The 19,474-nt window shown below is 34.4% G+C and overlaps 2 protein-coding genes across 8 annotated transcripts in view; one reads left to right on the top strand and one right to left on the bottom strand.

Annotated features, from left to right (window-relative positions):
• Positions 1 to 12,408, top strand: part of LOC128162330 (serine/threonine-protein kinase BRSK2-like) — a 31,379-nt gene extending 18,971 nt beyond the window's left edge. Inside the window, exons 7-20 of one of the 7 annotated variants that reach the window (XM_052825484.1) lie at positions 1,583 to 1,651; positions 2,422 to 2,568; positions 3,426 to 3,460; positions 3,886 to 3,937; positions 6,350 to 6,462; positions 6,763 to 6,863; positions 7,285 to 7,375; positions 7,765 to 7,833; positions 8,292 to 8,554; positions 9,239 to 9,281; positions 9,613 to 9,736; positions 10,041 to 10,215; positions 10,510 to 10,685; positions 11,023 to 12,408. In XM_052825484.1, coding sequence (XP_052681444.1) covers positions 1,583 to 1,651; positions 2,422 to 2,568; positions 3,426 to 3,460; positions 3,886 to 3,937; positions 6,350 to 6,462; positions 6,763 to 6,863; positions 7,285 to 7,375; positions 7,765 to 7,833; positions 8,292 to 8,554; positions 9,239 to 9,281; positions 9,613 to 9,736; positions 10,041 to 10,215; positions 10,510 to 10,685; positions 11,023 to 11,151 — 1,587 coding nt within the window. In that variant the 3' untranslated portion in view covers positions 11,152 to 12,408. Of the gene's footprint in view, positions 1 to 1,582; positions 1,652 to 2,421; positions 2,569 to 3,425; positions 3,461 to 3,632; positions 3,685 to 3,885; positions 3,938 to 6,349; positions 6,463 to 6,762; positions 6,864 to 7,284; positions 7,376 to 7,764; positions 7,834 to 8,291; positions 8,555 to 9,238; positions 9,282 to 9,612; positions 9,737 to 10,040; positions 10,216 to 10,509; positions 10,686 to 11,022 lie in introns of all 7 variants that reach the window. The other 6 variants (XM_052825478.1, XM_052825514.1, XM_052825493.1 and 3 more) reach the window with 6 other exon arrangements.
• Positions 12,409 to 13,231: 823 nt separating this feature from the next.
• On the bottom strand, positions 13,232 to 17,368 carry LOC128162393 (uncharacterized). Its single transcript, XM_052825577.1, has 4 exons — positions 17,211 to 17,368; positions 15,418 to 15,552; positions 14,948 to 15,064; positions 13,232 to 14,839 (listed from the first exon to the last, which is right to left on the bottom strand). Exons 1-4 carry the CDS (start codon positions 17,313 to 17,315, stop codon positions 14,651 to 14,653), a joined length of 546 nt encoding a protein of 181 aa, XP_052681537.1. The 5' UTR covers positions 17,316 to 17,368; the 3' UTR covers positions 13,232 to 14,650.
• Between the last annotated feature and the right edge of the window lie 2,106 nt (positions 17,369 to 19,474).

Here is a 19,474-nt window from a genome sequence, read left to right as displayed (position 1 = left end):
AGGTCAATGAAAGGGTTGAAAGTCAAATTTGCTTCTATTGGACTTTGTCTTGAACATTGTATTTTAAAGACAAATACTAAATGCAGATTAGGCATGGGCTAAATTTAAGGAAAAAGTCAATATTTATTAGTGAAAACATAAAATACTATTTTGTGGATTTCAAAGCCTTACAGGTACTGACAAAACATTTATAAACAGTGTCCTGATCTTTGGAGTTTGCTGCATGAGGATAAGCTAATAGAACAGTGGAAACCATACCCACTATGATACATAATTCATTGGTCAAATAAATCATTTCTTTGTCAATCACTGTAAAATAAGCTTGAGGCACTTTGAAGTGTTGGGTAGACCAATCATTGCTCAGTGTTGGTATTGTGAAGTATTTATTGATAGGAAAGTGAATGTCAGGGGAGATATATGAAGCAGCCCTACAGATTCACTAATAGAAAAAGGTTCAACACCAGAACATAACACAGTATGATAGATCAGTTCTTTATTCTCAAGTTTGATCTCCTTGAGTGTGTAAATTGATCTTTCAATTAAATATATCATTGCCAAATGATGCAGGTCTAAATGCAGATTATCCCTTGTATAGCGACAAGTTCAATTGTATAGCAATAAAGTCAAGTCTGAAACTAAATTGTTTCTGCCACTTATTGTAAATCTAATTTATTCTTCTTTACATGTACCTTCATCAAACTGTGTGCATTGTGCTTTCTGTTAACTTTTCTTCTTTAATTCAACGCATCAACTCCAAATTTATTTATCATTTTTGATTATGCATGAAAATCATTACTCTAATTAAATTTACATTGACTTCAATAAAGACATTGATGGTTTTTGGGAGTTGATTTTAATCAACTCTCCTATGCAGTTACTCTGGCAAACCGAAAGTGAAACATCGTTTGGACCTCAGCACAAATCATCACCTCTGCGAGACTTAGTTCTTGAAAATAATAGAAAAATTCGATGTAACATATGCTGAAGCATTGTTTTTCAAGGAAGCTTATCTATAAAACTTTGATAATAGTTAGATTTTATATAATATGAACAATTTAGATATTTTTGTAGTCTCATGTATTTCTACGCCAGAGTGTAATAAAGTCTCATTCAACTAGACGCTCGGCTGTCTCTGTAAATTTCCGACAAGCAGAGAGGCTGTCTTGCTTGTCAGAGATTAACGGAGACAGCCGAGCGTCTGGTTGAACGAGACTAGAGTTCGATATCAATAGTGATTGGATCCATACGATTTAATTGTTTCGATTACTAATGCATAGTTTGAAATCTATCTTTAAATATTACACAACATGATTCATATGGGGTTTCTCGAAATTCTTGTCGGAAAAGTCTGAAAATTCATATAATAAAAAGGTGCGTAATTCAAATACAGCCTAGAAACTAATTGCCATGCAAGATAAGTTGATTTTAGATAAATGATAATCGATAAAATCAACTCCCCTCAGTACTGCAGTACTTTGATTTATATATGTTGCAGATTTTCCCTTTAATACTGTTGGACTTGGTTTTCTGGAGAGAACTAATTATCTGTAGATAAATGTTTATACTCTAAGTATTGTTGTAGGGAGAAAAGTATGATGGAAGAAAAGCAGATGTTTGGAGTTGTGGAGTTATACTATATGCGTTACTCGTGGTAAGTTTATATCCACGGTCATTTATGGTATGGCATGATTGAGAAAAAACAAAATACATGTACAGTAAAACTCAGTCATAGCAGGTCCGAGGGACCAATGGATTTACTTTGTTATATCTGTAATTCATTATATCACTATAATTAACGAATTGGTAATAATAACTATAGCAAATTCACTAGATACATGTTTTCTTTCACCAACTACATGTACTTTAATTTTTGTTAATTGGGGCTTGAAATAAAAATACATTTCTTTGATACCTTTAATAATGGGATTGTGAATTGTAAAGTTTTTATGAAAATAAATTCATTCAAAGTTTTATTCTAAATGGTAGTGCAAACTTTTTTAACTGTAAAGAAATTCATTATAAAAGTGTTATATTTTGTTATTATTCACCTCTACGGGACTCAAAATCAGTTCGCTATATCCCTAAATTCATTATATCCAAATTCGTTATAGCTATAAAATTTTGTCAAGATTTGTTAAGAATTTTACCGAGGACTCAAAAAAAGTTTGCTATATCCGAGAATTTGCTATATCCGTGTTCGTACTATAGTATAAACAAGTTTTACTGTATGTTAACCCATAAAAATTCTTTATTGTGACTTTTTGTGAAATATTTAGTGAATTAGTACAATGAATGAAGATTAAATTGTGATTGATTTTTTTATGCATTAAGTATGTATACATTGTTGGTTACACTTGTTTGTAAGTTGTAAGAGATTTCTGAATGACAACAAAGGTCATTGTTACCGTTTTATCTGTGCAGGGAGCTCTTCCTTTTGATGATGACAATCTCAGGCAGCTTTTGGAAAAAGTGAAAAAGGGAGTATTTCACATTCCACATTTTGTTTCCCCTGACTGCCAGAATCTGCTGAGGGGGATGATTGAGGTCAATCCAGAACTCCGGCTGACGGTAAGCCTGCTCACTGACCAAAGGTCAAAGCTATTACATGGGAGGTCAAGGCTGTGACAGTTGTACACTGTTATACTTGTATTGAATACCGTGGAATTGTAAAATATTCCAAGTGGCTTAATTTTCATGAATTTTATTGGCATCCTTCATCCATTTATTTCAGTACTGAACAAATTATAAAACTTGATCCTTATTTATTAATTTTTAAAGTTATGTACTTAAGAATTTGTAAAAATTGGCAATATACAAAATTTTTACCCTACAAATTTAAATGATTTAATAACAGTAAAAGTTACAGCTGTGGCATTATGATAGCGTTAGATTGAGTGTTGAGGTGCAGTATATTATTAAAACTTTTTCTGGGTTAAGTTATTCTCATGCCTGAACAAAATTGTCTAGTTAAGAGTAATTTGTTTTAAATTCTAATCTATAATGTGGGCTAAAATTGTATCCTTGTCAATGTATATAACAATTTAAATTTCTTTTGAAATATTGTCACCACAAGAGCAAAACATTATATGAGAACACAGAGATAAGCCTCCAGTATGTAACACTGCATCATCTGTTATTATTTTAACATAAATGTGAAATAATCTTCATTCTGTAGCAAAGCATGTAATTGTTTGATGATGAAGCATCATTAAAGTAATTTGTATTTATATGTGTAAGAGTTTTATCGGGTAAATTGGTAATTTGTATTTTCAGAGGCAAGCTGTGCTAAATTAAACCAGAGCCTAAATTTTGCACAATCATACTGATGTATTACATGTATCTAACAAGAAATTGTAGGCCTGATTTGTTTTAAGAGTGTAAATAATAAGAGGTTCACTAATTTAATGTTATGACTTGTTTTCCAGCTTGAACAGATCCACAGGCATTCCTGGGTGGTGGTGTAAGTAACTATGATTTTGGTTGTTCTTCGCTTGAACATTGGTAATTCTTCAAATTGTTATAAATAATGGTAATTAAAGATTAATAGATCACATGGTGTCAATTATTGTTTAGAAAATGAAAGAGTTTAAAAATGGTGCTATCTAGAATTTAACCCAAAGTATACATTTTAGGGGTACAAAGCAAGATTATGATATGGAATTACCTGTAATGCAAATTGTTCAGGTAACTTAATATTCTAATGTTGTCACCCACTTGGGTCTCCTTCTGACAGACGTCCTTGACCTAAGCAACGAGTGACTTTGGGCAATATGTGACCTTGGACAATATATGACTTCTAAGACATTGTTCTGTCCAAAGGAGATCCAAAGTGGGTTGTTTTAGTTTTAGTTTCTGTGTTTCACTTTACTACTTATGATTTTCTAGGGATAGTCACGGATTAGTAGAGCTAGAATTACCTGTTTCTCAGGTGGTTGAGGTAAAAACACCCACAATTCCCCTTTCCTATGTAGTTCTCATTGTTGGCTGCTCTACTCTGGCTTCTGAAATGTGTGTGTGTGAAAGGAAATGTTGGGTTTAAGTGCTATTTCAGAAAGAAAATTATTGATACTCATTGATAGAAAGGATGCGAAATGTAAACTATTTAGAATGTCCTTCGTAGAAAGATCTTTGTTCTTAATTAGATCACTCTAATTCATGTAAATTTTCAAATGCATGCATTGATGTACCAAAATATGTATACATGTATTTTTAGCAAAAGCTAGACACTTTTTATATGTTAGCGTTCTGTTTGAAGATTGAATATACATCTTTATACAGAAAATGCTTCTTTCCATACTCTTAGTTTCTGTAGAAGTGTGCATGGTGTTATAGCCCTATTAGGACAAAAGATAAGTGGTAATAGCCTCATCAGAATCGATGCTGTTTTCAACAGAATTTGTTTTTCTGCTGGTATATCCCATACAAAAACATTGCTTTATTGATTTCTTGTTGAAAACATAATTGTTGTACTGACAATTTTTCCCATAGCTCTTGTGCCTGCAGGTTGATTGTCTGATTTAATTGAGGGAACAAACATGTCGTGGTAGAAAGAATAAAATATGTTTAATGTATGTTCCTGTTTGCTTGAAGAGAGATGTAATTGTTGGCCTAGCTAATGAATGGATGCCGATGTCTGTCCACTTCTCTACATTTTCATTCATCTACTCCAAAGGTTGTTGTTTCCAAGAAGTCTATTTACACAACTGAAATGAAATACACAGAACACAAAACAATCTTTAATTCATAGCACAATCTACACAATATGCCCATATTTGTGTAGCCTATAGGAACAGTTCAGGGCTAAAGATTTCCTGTACTTTTCTGAGATTTGAAGCTCATTAGGATTTTTTTTATTTTGCAAGTGACAATTCACTAGGTTGTATCTATGGTATGGTTTTTACATTCATTATATTAGGAGAGGCTCTGACTTGTTCAATGTATTGCATTGTCTGGTTTCAGTGGGAGTATAATTAATTGCAGCTAGAATTTCAAATTCTCTAACAGGGCACAAAAACTTCTTACAAACTGTCATCCTGACCCCATGAAGACCTTACCCCCAATTCCCACTGGAAAGTATTCCTAAATAAGGGCTAGATAACAGCAGCATTGTATGTGAAGTCCTGTAGCATGGACTTAATACAATTCACTCACTGTCTTAAACTTTCTCCTCTTGTACAGAATAGCTCGGAGTGTATTTTTGCGTCATATTTATTCTTCTAACTTCTTTAGTTCATTTGTTTATTTTATACTGTTGTGCTTTATTTCATTTTGTTTTATCCTTATGCAATACTGTGGTTTCATTAATATTCAAGGGCATCAATTTTCATGGATAAAGTGAAAATCACAGTTTCAAGGATACGTAAATTCGTGGCCAATGACCCTATCAATACAAAATGTTAATAAAAATTGCACTTTAATGAACATTTAATTTCGTGGATCAACCAAACAACGAAATCCACGAAAATTGATATTCAACAAATATTGATGAAACCACAGTATTAATTTGTACAATATTCTTTCAATTTAGATATACATGTACTTACGGACGTGTTTGCACTTCAAATTTCTTTACTAGCAAAGTCCTTGATCTTCTTAATATTTCTGTACATCCGTTTACAATCCATAAACCATTTGATAAATATAAATAAAGAAATGTCATTTCATAATTGGATTCTGTTTTACTTAATTGTTCATGATTATATTGTAAATATCTTTAAATTTCTCAATATGATTGTGAATGTTACTTGTACCCTTTTCTTATTTCTTATTTCTAAGCTGAGTAATAGCATGAATATATTAAATTAAGGAATGAGGAATCATTTTTTAAATATTATGAAATTATCAAATATGGTCAAGGGTGAATAATTCAATGAAGCTTGAAGGGCTTTATGATAGATTTGATCACACCTGACCATATATTTGATCATCTAAATCAAAATAGTCATTGATGAAATGTATTGGAATATACATTACAAAATTGATATGTAATGTTATCACAGACAAAGACATGGAAAATGTAAATATATGTAGCTAGCAATGGTACTTCTTCTATAATGTTATGTTTGCTATTTATGTGTCATCTAAAGAATTGAAATTTTGAAAATTTTCAAACCACATACATATTTCCTTTTTCTCAATAATTAAAAAACCATCATATATTACAACATTTTTCTTTAGAAATATTAATAAAATGTTATAAAATACTACATGTACATGGAATTGTTTTGCTTAGATTTTCAGAATAGCTATATAACCAAGTTGAGCTTCTAGATGCAGCTATTCTTGTTTATAAGCTTCTATAGATACTGATTGATACCAGCCAGCTCATCAGTCTGTCTTGATTTTGTAGACATCTGTGATACCCTCAGTGGAAGACCTTGACCCCGATGTGCTATCAACCATGAACTCCTTACAGTGCTTTAAGGACAAGGACAAACTGGTCCAAGAACTCCTCAATTCAAAGTAGGTCAAGCTGCCTCTTAGGGGGAGGGAACTGCTACACTAATTTTAAAAATTAATCTAGTTATGACATGCAGATATTTCCTTGCATGAAAAATTCATTAGATGTTTCTTTTATTTTTTTATAAATTATGTACATATTAGGCTTTGTTGCAAATTTTAGTTGTTGCAAAAAGATCATAACTGATAAATTGTGAGATAAAACTGTCAGTCTGTCATTATCAAAATTGGGTTTTACTTTATCATTCCTATGACTGAGCATTGATTGGTTGATTGAATTTTCTCGGTGCAATCCTTTTCCAGACACAACACAGAGAAAGTGGTATACTTCTTGTTGTTAGACCGAAAACTCAGGAACCCCAGCATTGAGGACGACCACGAAATCAGACTGCGCTCCGAATCTGGTAATTACTCAGCATTGAGAAATCAAATGATCTTTTTAAGGTTAAGTAGGGATATTTATTTCCAAGTTTACTACAAATATTTATTGAAATAGTATAATCCTTGCTAAAAATTCAGTTGAAATAGTTATATGGTTTGAGAGAATACATTTTGTAAGAACAATTTTATGTATAGGGGAGTGTGGTGTATGATTTTGTGTGTTGGTGAAGTTGTGCATTTGGGGACATGCTGAAAGCACTAATTTCTATTTGTGAAAAATTGTAAGGCTTTCTGCTGTGCTGCTTTTTAAAAGACTTCCATTTGTGTTCACACATCATGACAAATAGTTATTGGATTAAAGAAGCCCTATGTGTGATAATTGTTGATTTGTGAGTTCGTTTCTCTGCTCTGCTGACAACTTTTCTGTGAACTGTGATTGTTTAGTTGTCAGTTCTGGTTTGTGTTCTCGCTTAGCTGACCCTCCCCGTAAACGAGTGGACGCTGTACAGCTGAATCATCAGAACGGCCAGCCAAGGTAATCCTAGGAGTTCCATATTCATTAATATCATGTGTATCCAAAGTGTGCAGAATGCATAGTGTAAATGTTTTTACTGCTAGTACAATTATATTACTATGTACTATATAATAAATATTAAAATTGTTTTTATTATTAGAACACATATAGTACATGTACTAGAATAGACTTGTGTGAATATATATACCAAAGTCAAGCATAAACAATACTAATAATATCAGAATAATGACAGCCTCTCTTTATGAATTCATAACTGCACTTTTCTTGGTTGGACTGATCTATCATAGTGATGATTGGGTTTGAAGTAATTTTAATGTGATGACTTGCTGAATGATATCTTAGATCTGGCATGATGTTTGACTAATATAACACTAATCCTGCACTAACAGACTGTCACTGGGAAGTATTAGTGAGGGATCCCCTGTTGCCTCCCGGCGGGCCCTGGCTGTACAGAGAGTGTAAGTGAACAGGCTCACTGGCGCAATGCATGATGGGAAATTAAACAATGCATGATGGGAAATTATGCGCAGACGATGAATAACAGAAGATAATGCACAAACAATGCCTGATGAGAAAAACAGAAGAAAACATCACACAATGCATGATGGAACATATTGCACCAAACTGAAATATCAATACATGCAGCTCATCATGGAAAATTTCATTAAAACTTACCTTGATTGAGAAAAACACCAGATCTTAAATGTTATCCAGACAATATTGAAATAAATACTAACTATTTATCAAGATTATTTGATGTTTAGCTTGGCTTATAGCGAAATGAATAATCTAGCTGGTATGATGTAATTTTAGCATGTATTTCAATACTTTTATTCCTAACAATGGTGTAAGTCACTAAATAGATTTTTTCAGAAGAAGTTCAAATGATTATCACCCATTCTTGTGTGTTTTCCAGCCGTAAAGCCAGCCTTTCAAGTAGTCCGAGTAGTTCCCCTATATCCAGTGCAAGGATCTCCGCTAGGGGGCCAACCCACAGCCCCTCAGCCACGCCACCGGGGTCCCCCTCCATCCAGAACAACCCTTGGAGGTCTCGACTCCACACCATCAAGAACAGCTTCCTGGGCTCTCCCCGATTTCATCGGCGGAAACTCCAAGGTATTCCATACGGTAACCATGGTAACGGGTATTATGTGGAGGTGGCACCGCCCCTGTTGACAGGTACATGTTTATCGGTGGTGCACGGGATGCCACTGTCGTTTGGAGGCTGCCTTTAACTAGCTTATTGTGACCAAGAGAGCTCTCAGTTTCCCCGGCTTATGGATTGAAATAACTCCTCCTCTGTTCTGCAATATGCAACTGAATTGCATGTGTTCATGCAAAATCATCATAGGTTTACTAATTAAGACTCTATATCTCATGATTTATGTATTTTTCCCAATTGTTTGTGTCTAGAAATTCAGTTACAAATGTAGTTCTTGTATTACTTTCCGTGTTACATTTTGTCATGTCGTGTTTGAGAGGTACATGTGTGACTTTTTGGACTTGTATAGACAATAGGGAAACAGTCTTAAGGCTTGGAGTAAACTGCTACACATAACTGTACTAATGTCACAGAAGATTGATTGGTATAAAATCAGTTAATTTGGTACTAGATTTTTGGAAACTTCACTAACCTACGCAGGACAAGAAAGATGCAGATGTAGATCTTGATTTGATAGAGAGAGATGCTTGAACAGTTTAAAAGGAGCATGGCATGCTTGGTTTTTGAATGTCATATATGAATAGTTTTAGCTTGGTATAGATTCCGTAACTTGATGATCTCACTGGTGCTATAAGATGTTTATTTGACATACATGTGGGAGCTTATTGTGGCTATGATACATGTAAATTGTTATTTTGCAGTGCCTACAGAGGACATTTCAATGACACCTGACTCTTCTCCTGAGTAAGTACTGCTAGATCTTACTGTGTTCAAATTGAGCTTTAATTTGGTCAGTCTGGTTCGAAAACTCAACTGAAACTTATTGTTTCCTTTTAAAATTGTGAAATAGTAGCTGACCTTTTTGTAAAATAATAATTGATTTGAGACTTTTTCTACAGTATACTGAATTCCAAACATAATATTTTATCAAAATGTAAAATTAACATCAAATATTGTGCCGAGATTTAAGTTTTGAATAAAATTGATGAATATGTTTGCCTTAACAGTGTTATACCTACACTCTTTCTTTTTTTGTTAGGAATTTGTATAACTTAAATGTTGTTTTTATTTGTAGGATGACCAAGAAGTCCTGGTTTGGAGCTTTGATGGGGAACGAGAGAGAAGAACATCATTTCATCATGGCTCAAAATAAACCTCTAAGTCAGGTCAAGGCTGACCTAGTTCATGCTCTTTTGTCGGTATGTGTCTAAAGATGTGTCAGAGTCAACTTATAAGTCAAGGTCAATCTGCTTCTTGGCCTCCTGTCAGTTTTGTACATTTCTAAGGTGATACAGTAACCTAACTGGGTCACTTATGTATCCAATGTGATAAGTTACAGTATATACATGTATCTTTGAATAGGTCAGGGTTAATCTGGCTCATTCTACCCTGTTAATGTATGACCAGTGTGTTGTTTCAAGGTGAACTTCTAAATGAGGTCAAGATTGGTCTGGTTTTTGTTCTGTTTACACCTTAACAAGGTGACAATGTTGTCTTTGGTAGACTGCTGACCTGAGCCACAGCGTAGTGTCAGCGACCTCATTCCGAGCAGAGTACCGTCGGTCGGGGAGTTCCGCCATGTTCTCCAGGAATGTCCGGTTCCAGATGGATATAACTCCCACCCACGGAGGAAGCTCCGATTGTGTCATGTACTGTCTCACCTTCACACTTATATCAGGTACTCCTATTGGTTAACTACTATAACTGATTTTAATTGTGATTGTTATTTCATGATTTAAAAGTAATGAATTGGTTCAAAGTTATTATTTTTACATCCAAGCACTTTTTTAAAAAAAATACACTACCATTAAGTGCTGTTAAGAGCTGGTTCAAGAATCTCATAATAAGCATCATGAAATACAAATAAAAGGTTATTTATAAATAGTGTCTTAAACATCTCTTTAGTATCACAATTATTTCCTTGTTTGTAGTGTGAGAATTTATAGAATTATAACATTAAAAACTTTTTCAGGGCCATCAAGGCGTTTCCGACGAGTGTGTGAACACCTCCAGAACCTGATGCTGGGACCTCGAGGTGATGCTCTCAATCAGCGGAAGATCAGCACAGACAGCACCTCCTCCTACACCTCAGAGACAGGGGAGTCACCTCGACACAGCAGCTCGGCTCGGGAAAATGGCGAGGAAGAGGTGGGGCCTGGCTAAACATATATAATTTATCTGAAAGATACACAACAACAGTCATTACAACATTTTGTATTCAGCAGATTTCATGAGTAATTCTGATAAAACTTAAATATAAATTGTAGTTATCTAATTTTATTGGATAGATCTGACCAAACTGATTCTTTTAAGCAGAATATCTACCAGTACATGTATACCATGCATAATAAAATATTGTTTAAATTAAATATCTACCAGTACATTTACTTGGCATGCATTAAGTAATTTTGACATTTAGCGCACAAATGTAAGATATGTGTAGACTGTCTGTTTTCCTGTAACTCTGGTCTGTTTTTGTTGTCAGGTGTTTGATCGCTATCCCAGCTACCGAGTCTCCAAGACCCCCACCCCCACTAGACGGGAGGTTCCCCGCGTCATCACCAATGGCAAAAGGGCCATAGTGGACCATAGCTTTAGAAAAGACAAACTATGACGTGGATTGCACAAAATAGCCCTTCTAGTTCTGTCTCTAAAGCTATTGAACATTTATATGTGTGTAGAAGATTAGTCTCTCTGTTGCTGAATAATGAAGTCTGTGATGAATTGACTTTGTGTAACTGTGTGCAAGTTTATGTGAAGGATTACTCATTCAGTAGAAAAAATAACTGTCTCAGAACTGTATGCATGATCTGCTTTATTTTGAAAAATTTCGAACGAATTGAGCAGTCCTAAAGTACATTGCCACTCTGCCATGATTAGTCTGTTTGTCTGTCTGTCTGTCCTCAGAGGATGTGTTTGTGTTGTGTTACCTCTCTATGGCCCAATACAGGCGCTGTCATCTAATAGTTACAATAGTAGCAATACTGCAGATTCAAAAAACAATATTTATAGAAAGTTAATGTAGGATAACATTTAATCAATTACAACGCTTTGGTGTGCATTATTTTGTTGAGATAAGCTGCACAATAAGGTTCCTTTGTAACCTCCAAAGTTAAAATCAAAACATGCTTATGTAGACTTCAGTGCCAGTACTTCATACTAAGGTCTTTTGAATCTGCTTAAGCGGATTCAAAAACATTGTTACAACAACTGATAATACTGCACAGAATGATAATGTAAGAAACAGTGATCATACATCTATACATGCAAGTTATTCTGATAAAACATGAGTTTGTTTATTAATTTATATTACTATTTGAATATCTTTATCGGTTTGTTTTAATTATACTACAATGTGTTGTACGGTATCATTACGTATTCTGTGTCATGTGATCCAGTGATCCTGTTTCATTACCAATGGCGACTCATGAGTTCTTGGCACTATTTGACCACTGAAGCCAGTGAGAGATGTGAACTTTGTATGATACCTATAGGCCAAATTTCATTATGTATATTATGTACCAGCTTTGATCATGTATACTCCATTACCAAATTGTACCAGGACTTAGTGGACATAGTCAAGGTCTTGCTTTAACAGTGGGTTGCGAATAATTTCACTAGGATAAACTTGTGTTACCGATATCATCTCGAATCATTGTGTTACTGATATCAACTTTATTTCCAGTATCTGCAATAGTGACCCGAGTTCCAGTGTCATCGAGTTGTTGTTTTACCGGGATCAACTCAAGTTACGCGACACTCGGATCAAGTCAAATCCTGTATCTGACATTTACCATGTTACATTGAAATCTTTCCATTTTAATATGACTTTTATGAATTAATTCAAAATAATAACAGATTTACAACTCAACTCTTTTGTTGTTATTTTGCACTTGTGCAATTATTTACAATGCAATAAAACTGTTTTGGTAAAAAAAAGTTACCATTTAGAAAACATTGGGATATATTGGAAGTTTCTGAAGGGATCCCTTGCAATATTTGTAACATCTCTTGTTATAGTTCTACAACAGTACTCTGATATGAAAGTAAATACCTTAAAGGGGCATGGTCACGATTTTGTTCAATCTTTTTTCTTTCGGTTTTTATCGTTTACAATGCTTTAGAAATGCATTTCTAAAGATCCTTCACAATTGGTGTCAGAAGTAGAGTTATAAGCGAGATACAAAGGTCACAATTCTTTGTTATGTAAACAAGGTTCTTGCCATGATTTTGTTTTCATTTATTCAATCATTGTCGGAAACCCACGAATGATTCCTTTCCAACTTTTTTCGAATTCAAATTATCTAGATACTTCTGGGAGTTTTGAAATTAAAATCGGTTCTTTTTCGGAAATTCCTTAGATAATTGATTTCAAGGTTTAACAATTCTTGATAATTTACAATGATAACAACAGTCTTTCAAGTTTCTGCTACAAGAACTTTATGCAACACATAGTAACCTATTTATACAGTTTTAATTGATTGCTGTCGAATTTTGCCTTGCCAAACCTACACTCTGTTTATACACATAATTATACGTATTTTGGGATTTTCCCCCTTAAAATACCCATTTATCAAAATGTTAAATGTTGAATACAAAAAATAACCTACAAAAAATTATCATTGCTATGATATAGCTTGTTGAAAATTTAAATGAACGGAAATTAGTTTCGAATATACAAAATGAACATGAACTGAAAAATAAAACGGGTGGATTTATTGAAACACTGTTCATAAGAAAATACAAGGTAAAACCACCTCAAAAAAGATGTCAATGGGCCACATCGCTCACACATGCAACAATAGCCGCAATGTAATCAAATTTATGGAGACATACAAAAAACTTGGACAATGTAATAGAATTGATCCTGTATAAAAAAAAGATTTTCAATTTTTCGTCAGATGTTCTTATGCTGAACATTAAGCCACCTGTGAACAGGATGTTTTTAAAGTCATATCACATAATAAGAATTAGACCTACATCAAGCTGTCCAGGTTCTAAGCAATTGAGAATCATTATTGTGTCAAGATAATCGCATACTACTAAATCCATGTACTTTTACATTTAAATTCACAAGAATAATTTCATTTTATCCTATGTATAAATCGCCCCTTCCCACATGGTCTCCTCATCCTACCCCCGGGGATCATGATTTGAAGAAACATGAATCTACCCTATCTGTAAATGCTTCCTCACAAGTTACAGATTTTCACGCCAGTAGTTTTTTTAGAAGAATACTTTTAAAATAGCTTTTCTATATATTCCCATGTAAACATTTGAACCCCCATCGAGTCCTACCCTTTCCCGAGGATCATGATTTAAAAAATAAACTCTATCCTACCAGGGGATGCCTCCACACAACTTACAGTTTTTCTGAGGTTATTGAGAAGAAGATTTTAAAAAGTGTTTCTCTGTAATTTCCTATTCTATAAACTCGATCACTGTGTTGTACATTACCTCTGGGATAATGATTGAACAAACCTGTATCTACCCTACCTGAGGATGCTTCCGCACAAGTTACAGTTTTTTTTTTACCAATTGGTTTATCAGAAAGAGACTTTTAAAAATATTTCTCTATATATTCCTATGTAAAAGTTCCACCCCTTATTGAGGCCGCACCCTACCCTCGAGGATCATGATTTGAACAAACTCGATTCCACACAAGCAAGTTTTCTGGCTATTTGGTTTTTCAGAAGATTTTTAAATACAATCTCTATATATTCACATGTAAAAAATCGACCCCTATTGTTACTACAACCTACCCTCAGGGTGCATGATTTGAACAAAGCTTTTCTGGCCGATTGGTTTTTGAGAAGAAGATTTTTGAAAGATACCAACAAGTTTTAAACAATTCTTAATTATCTCCCTTAAAAAAAGGGCGTGTCCCTTCATTTTAACCTTCATCTAAGGATGCTTTGTGCCTAGTTTGGTTCAAATTGGACTACTGGTTCTTGAGAAGAAGTCAAAAATGTAAAAAGCTTACAGACAGGCGGACAGACAAAACGACAAAGATACAGACGGACGCCGGACAAAAAAAAAGAAAGATCACAATAGTTCATTTGAGCTTTCAGCTCAGGTGAGCTAAAATATCAAGTTGTGAAATAAAACTTAAATTATCCACAAATCATAAAACTTTTTAAGAGCTCTGACAAATGTTCAAGCACTTCTTTTCGTCTATTGTCTTTATGCTGCCTGCTGGTGAGGTTGGGGTTTTCCGAATCCTCCAGGATTTCCCCCACGTGCACCACCAGCACTTCCACCCTTGTTGTTGAACCCTCCTCCTTTTGGACTGCCACGTCCTGCTGCAACACACATTTTTAATTACTGAATCACACACACACACAAAAGCATGTCAACGTCAAAAGGAAGTACATGTATTTTCATATTCCTTTTGCAGCCCTGTGGCTTACCTCCCCTTGAGCCTCCTCTGGGCTGGCCTCCACCCCCTCGTTTCTGGTAGCCATTGCTGTAGGAACTGCAGTTGTCTCCCCTGCAGTTATCACATCCGTGGCAGCCCTGATATCCCCCTACAAATCACCAATCGTTATAACCTCTCAGTATTTCATCATGAGATAGTGGTTTTGCAGATTACAAGAAATTTTTGGAAGGAAAGTCTTAGAACCCAAAACTCATTTTATTGAACTAAAATAAACCTAAAGACTATTATATGGACTACCATTCCCTCCTCTTGAATATGAAAAGTCAAGTTTGTAGACTAGTAAACTTAAGTAAAACTTTTAAGTTCAATTTGAACCAATAGATTCAAATTCTAAAATTAGACCATAATGTGTTTTCGGTTTATGATCACAGCACCGGAAACAAAATTGCTTAGTGAGTAAACATAATGAATTCTATAACAATATCCAGAATCACTACAAACCTCTGTTTCCTCCGTAACTGCCCCGGCCTCTACCTCCGAATCCGTTAGACATTCCTCCTCTATCACCGCCGTGATTACCCCGCCCACCTGAATAGCCTCCGCCTCGCGATCTGTATCCTGAGCTGTGCCCATTGCCTAAAAGAAATTGAAAACTTCGTAGTTTATATATGGTTTATGGATAAGGGGTTTCAACTGTACACAACTTGCTCATGATTAACACCCAGTATATGTTTTAGAAAACCCCACGTCAATAGATGTGCGTTTTCAAGTTGTTACTATTATATCTTTGTAAAAGTATATCCCATTATTTGACCCCCATTTTTTAAAAAAGAAATTTCATGCTAATGAAATGCTATTGAACCATCCTTGATACAAATAAAAGCTCATCAGACATAACGACATTTTGACGCAAATAGTGGATTTTCGTATTTCAAATACAAATATGACTCTATGTAAACACTAATTACATGTACATGCAACATATGAGTATCTACTGGCAATTTGCCCTCATATTTCCTAATGTTAGGTCTGTTTGCTGTTCAATAAAAAAAAAATGGATATCCGGTTGTACCAGTTTTTTTTTTTGTGATCAGTCCTCTAAAAATATTGAATTTAGTCATTATGTAAAAAAAAACTGCATTGTACAAATGAACTTAAAATTCAATATAAGTGCATGTACAAACACATTTTTTAGTCTTCATCTTAGTATGATGTTTTCTATCAAGTAAACCTCTATGTTAAGTTTAGAAACTCCATTGTGGTCCCTGACATCATAACTAAACCGTTTAGGGTCAGCTTTGAAAAGCTAGGTTCGTGGTCAATCTTAAATATTTTAAACTTCTTATAATTATTTGGCTTTCATCCACGATTATTTCACAAATTGTAACGTCATCAGAATACTTTTTGAAGGAGTATTCCTATTTAGTGTCATTTTAACAAGAGCTTGGACTTTTGGTGGGATTTTACTTCCTTGGCTGCTCATCGAAACAAGCTGTCAAATAATGGTCTCCTTTTTCTAATTCTATAAGATAAGATTTTTTAAAAAGCAAAGAAGAAAACGATTACTAGTAGCCAACATAGAAAAACGCAGATGGACATAAAACAATAATAGTTTTTGTTGGCAAGATCTCCTCTATTATCAGTAATTGACGCTGTTTAAACTTAAAATATTCATCCCTGGATGACGTCAGACATACATCCCTGGATGACGTCAGACAAGTGTTACTGTGGTCAAGGAATTAATATCTATTAGCCACTAACTAGACATTTCAACATGTGGAGATCCCCCTTTATCAAATTGGAGTATGTCTTAATTGTCCAAGATCTCGTTAAAATGACTCAATTTCAACAATGAACTTGAATACCTTTAAGGGCCATTTCTAATCCAATGAGGTCATGTTTTAACAAAATTAAATCACAATTGGAGAATGCTAATGTGAATGCTACATTGCTAACAGAGTGGTTTTAGAGATTAAAAAAAAACTTTTATGAATTTTTATTATGTTTCTGACAATGTAAATGGCTCTACCATTCATTTAATATACTTAAATGCCTTTCTCCAAGGATGCTGCATTTAGGAGCATAAGTCAGATATATGAAAAAAAAATTATACTAACTAACAGAGAGATAAAAAAAAATGAACAGATTTGGTCATTAAAACATGCATGTAGAGGAACCTAGTCTAGAAGTTGAGAAAGAAAAGCAAGTGATGGCCGAAGGTTGTGGAATGTAAAATGACTCAAAAGAGTAATACAGAAATGGTTACAGTCCAGGAACATTATACATCCACTCACCGCGGTGTCCCTGGTGGCCATCGTGTGGTCCCTGTGGGTAACCGTCCGCGTTCTGTCCACGGTGAGACACAGGGTGGGATGAATGCATTTTGTACATATTGGCATTTGGATTCATCTCAAACTTCTCTGCTTAAATATATCAATCCTTTTTATCATACAGGAAACAAAACCTAAATATAGATTCAAGACGGATCTGCTTAATTCCAATTTCCTTTCCAATAAATATAAATATCTTAATTAGCGCTATTGAATCACGATTTTCAAATAAAAATGAACTACAATATAAAAATCCCCTTAACCTATTTTTACTTGGCTAATTTGCTCACAAAATTACAAATAAGCAATAGAGTAGAATTGTTGAGACTTCCAACAAATTATCGCATGTTTGGTTCCTTACCTGATAATTTGAGAACTGCCATTGTCTGTGGATTGAAATAGTGAATCACTTTGTAATGACTGAGAAAATGTCTGTGATAAGTCCACTGACAGGAAGACCTTGATTGGTGTGTGTCTGTGAAAAGATCTGGGTGGGATCGGATTGGGGGCGGGTGGAGGTGGGTGACCCACAACACATTATGGATCAGACAGATGAGCATATGAAATGAAACACTGCTTCTGGTAGATGTTTCTTCTAAAGCCAAGATTATCCTCGTAGAATACCGATCAGACCCAACTTAACACCAGAGTAAACCCCAACTAAACTCCGGGTTTACTTTTTGGGTTTACTTGGGGTTTACTCTGGGTTTACTTTTTGAAAATTTGGGTCCACTCGGTGTTTACTTTGGGTTTACTTTGAAATTGCTTTTGAGGTCAACTGTATGCACTGTAGTGTGAAGCAGACTAGTATTTTATATATTCCGAATACACAGTTAGCGTCTGCTTTCAGGGGTATACTTCTGACTGGGTTTACTTTCTGTATCCACTCTTGGTTTACTCTGGGTCCACTCTAGTAAACCCGAAGTAAACCCAGAGTAAACCCAGAAAGTAAACCCAGGGTTTAGTTGGGGTTTACTTTCTGTTTAGGTTTAGGTTGGGTATGATCGGTACTGTATATCACTATGTTTTCTGACAAGTAGCCTTTTCTTTAAAGTTTCTGTATAGTGCTAATATAATGCCAACGCATGTGGCTCTTGTCAATGAAAGACAAACAACTGATAACCTTTGTTTTCTTATTTCATTAACAGTGATTCAAAATTGAGGACATATGAGATGTTTTGCAATTTCAAATATATAAATTTTCATGAAAATTTATATTTTAATTTATTTGTATCTAAACCTGATAGAGTACGATAATTGTAAGCCTTTTTACCCATATAAAATCAGATAATCAATAAAAAAACCCAAACAAATTATAACTTCCATGCCAACTTAACTATCTTGCAAGTAGACATGATTTATCTTGCATGTTGGCCTAATTTTCTTGAATTTGACTTGTTTATCTTGCATGTAGAGGGCAGAAATATGTCATCATACAATACAGAGGCTGTCATCCAAAAGTCACAAAAATATTCATGTATTTAGCAATGCCGCAGATTCAAAGAATAATACAAAAGTTAATGTTAGATAACATTTAGCTAATTACAACTCTTTTGGTGTGCATTATTTGTTGAGATAATCAACAATAAGAATCCTTTGCACATTTAAAGATTAAAAAAAACATGGTTATGTAGACTACCATTGCTTTAAACGAATATCTTTCTTTTCTTCCTGGCCACATTGTTACAGAGTTACAACAATTGATAATAATGCACAGAACGATAATGTACCTAAACAATTATCAGAGTTAAGTTATTCTGATAAAACATGAGTTTGTTTATTAATTTATATAACTATTTGAATATCTTTATTGGTTTGTTTTAATTATACTACAATGTGTTGTATGGTATCATTATGTTTTCGGTGTCACGTGATCCAGTGAACCTGTTTCATTACCAATGGTGTGGCCGTGGCGACTCATGAGTTCTTGGCACTATTTGACCACTGAAGCCAGTGAGAGGGTGAACTTTGTATGATACCTATAGGCCAAACTTCACTAGGTACAGTATTCACCAGCTTTGACCATGTATACTCCATTACTAAATTGTACCAGGACTAAGTGAATATAGCGAAGGTCTTGCTTTATTTTCACTGGGAAAAACCTGTGTTACCAATATCATCTCGAATTTATATATTACGTAGAGATGAGATCAACTTCATCTCCAGTGTCTGAAAGATTGACTTGAGTTCCAGTGTCTCCCAGATCAACTTGAGTTATTGTGTTACCG

The sequence above is a fragment of the Crassostrea angulata genome, chromosome 1, assembly GCF_025612915.1.
Source record: "Crassostrea angulata isolate pt1a10 chromosome 1, ASM2561291v2, whole genome shotgun sequence".
Classification (NCBI taxonomy): domain Eukaryota; kingdom Metazoa; phylum Mollusca; class Bivalvia; order Ostreida; family Ostreidae; genus Magallana; species Magallana angulata.
Note: the sequence above shows the minus strand (reverse complement) of the source record. Positions and strands in the feature narration are given on the sequence as shown.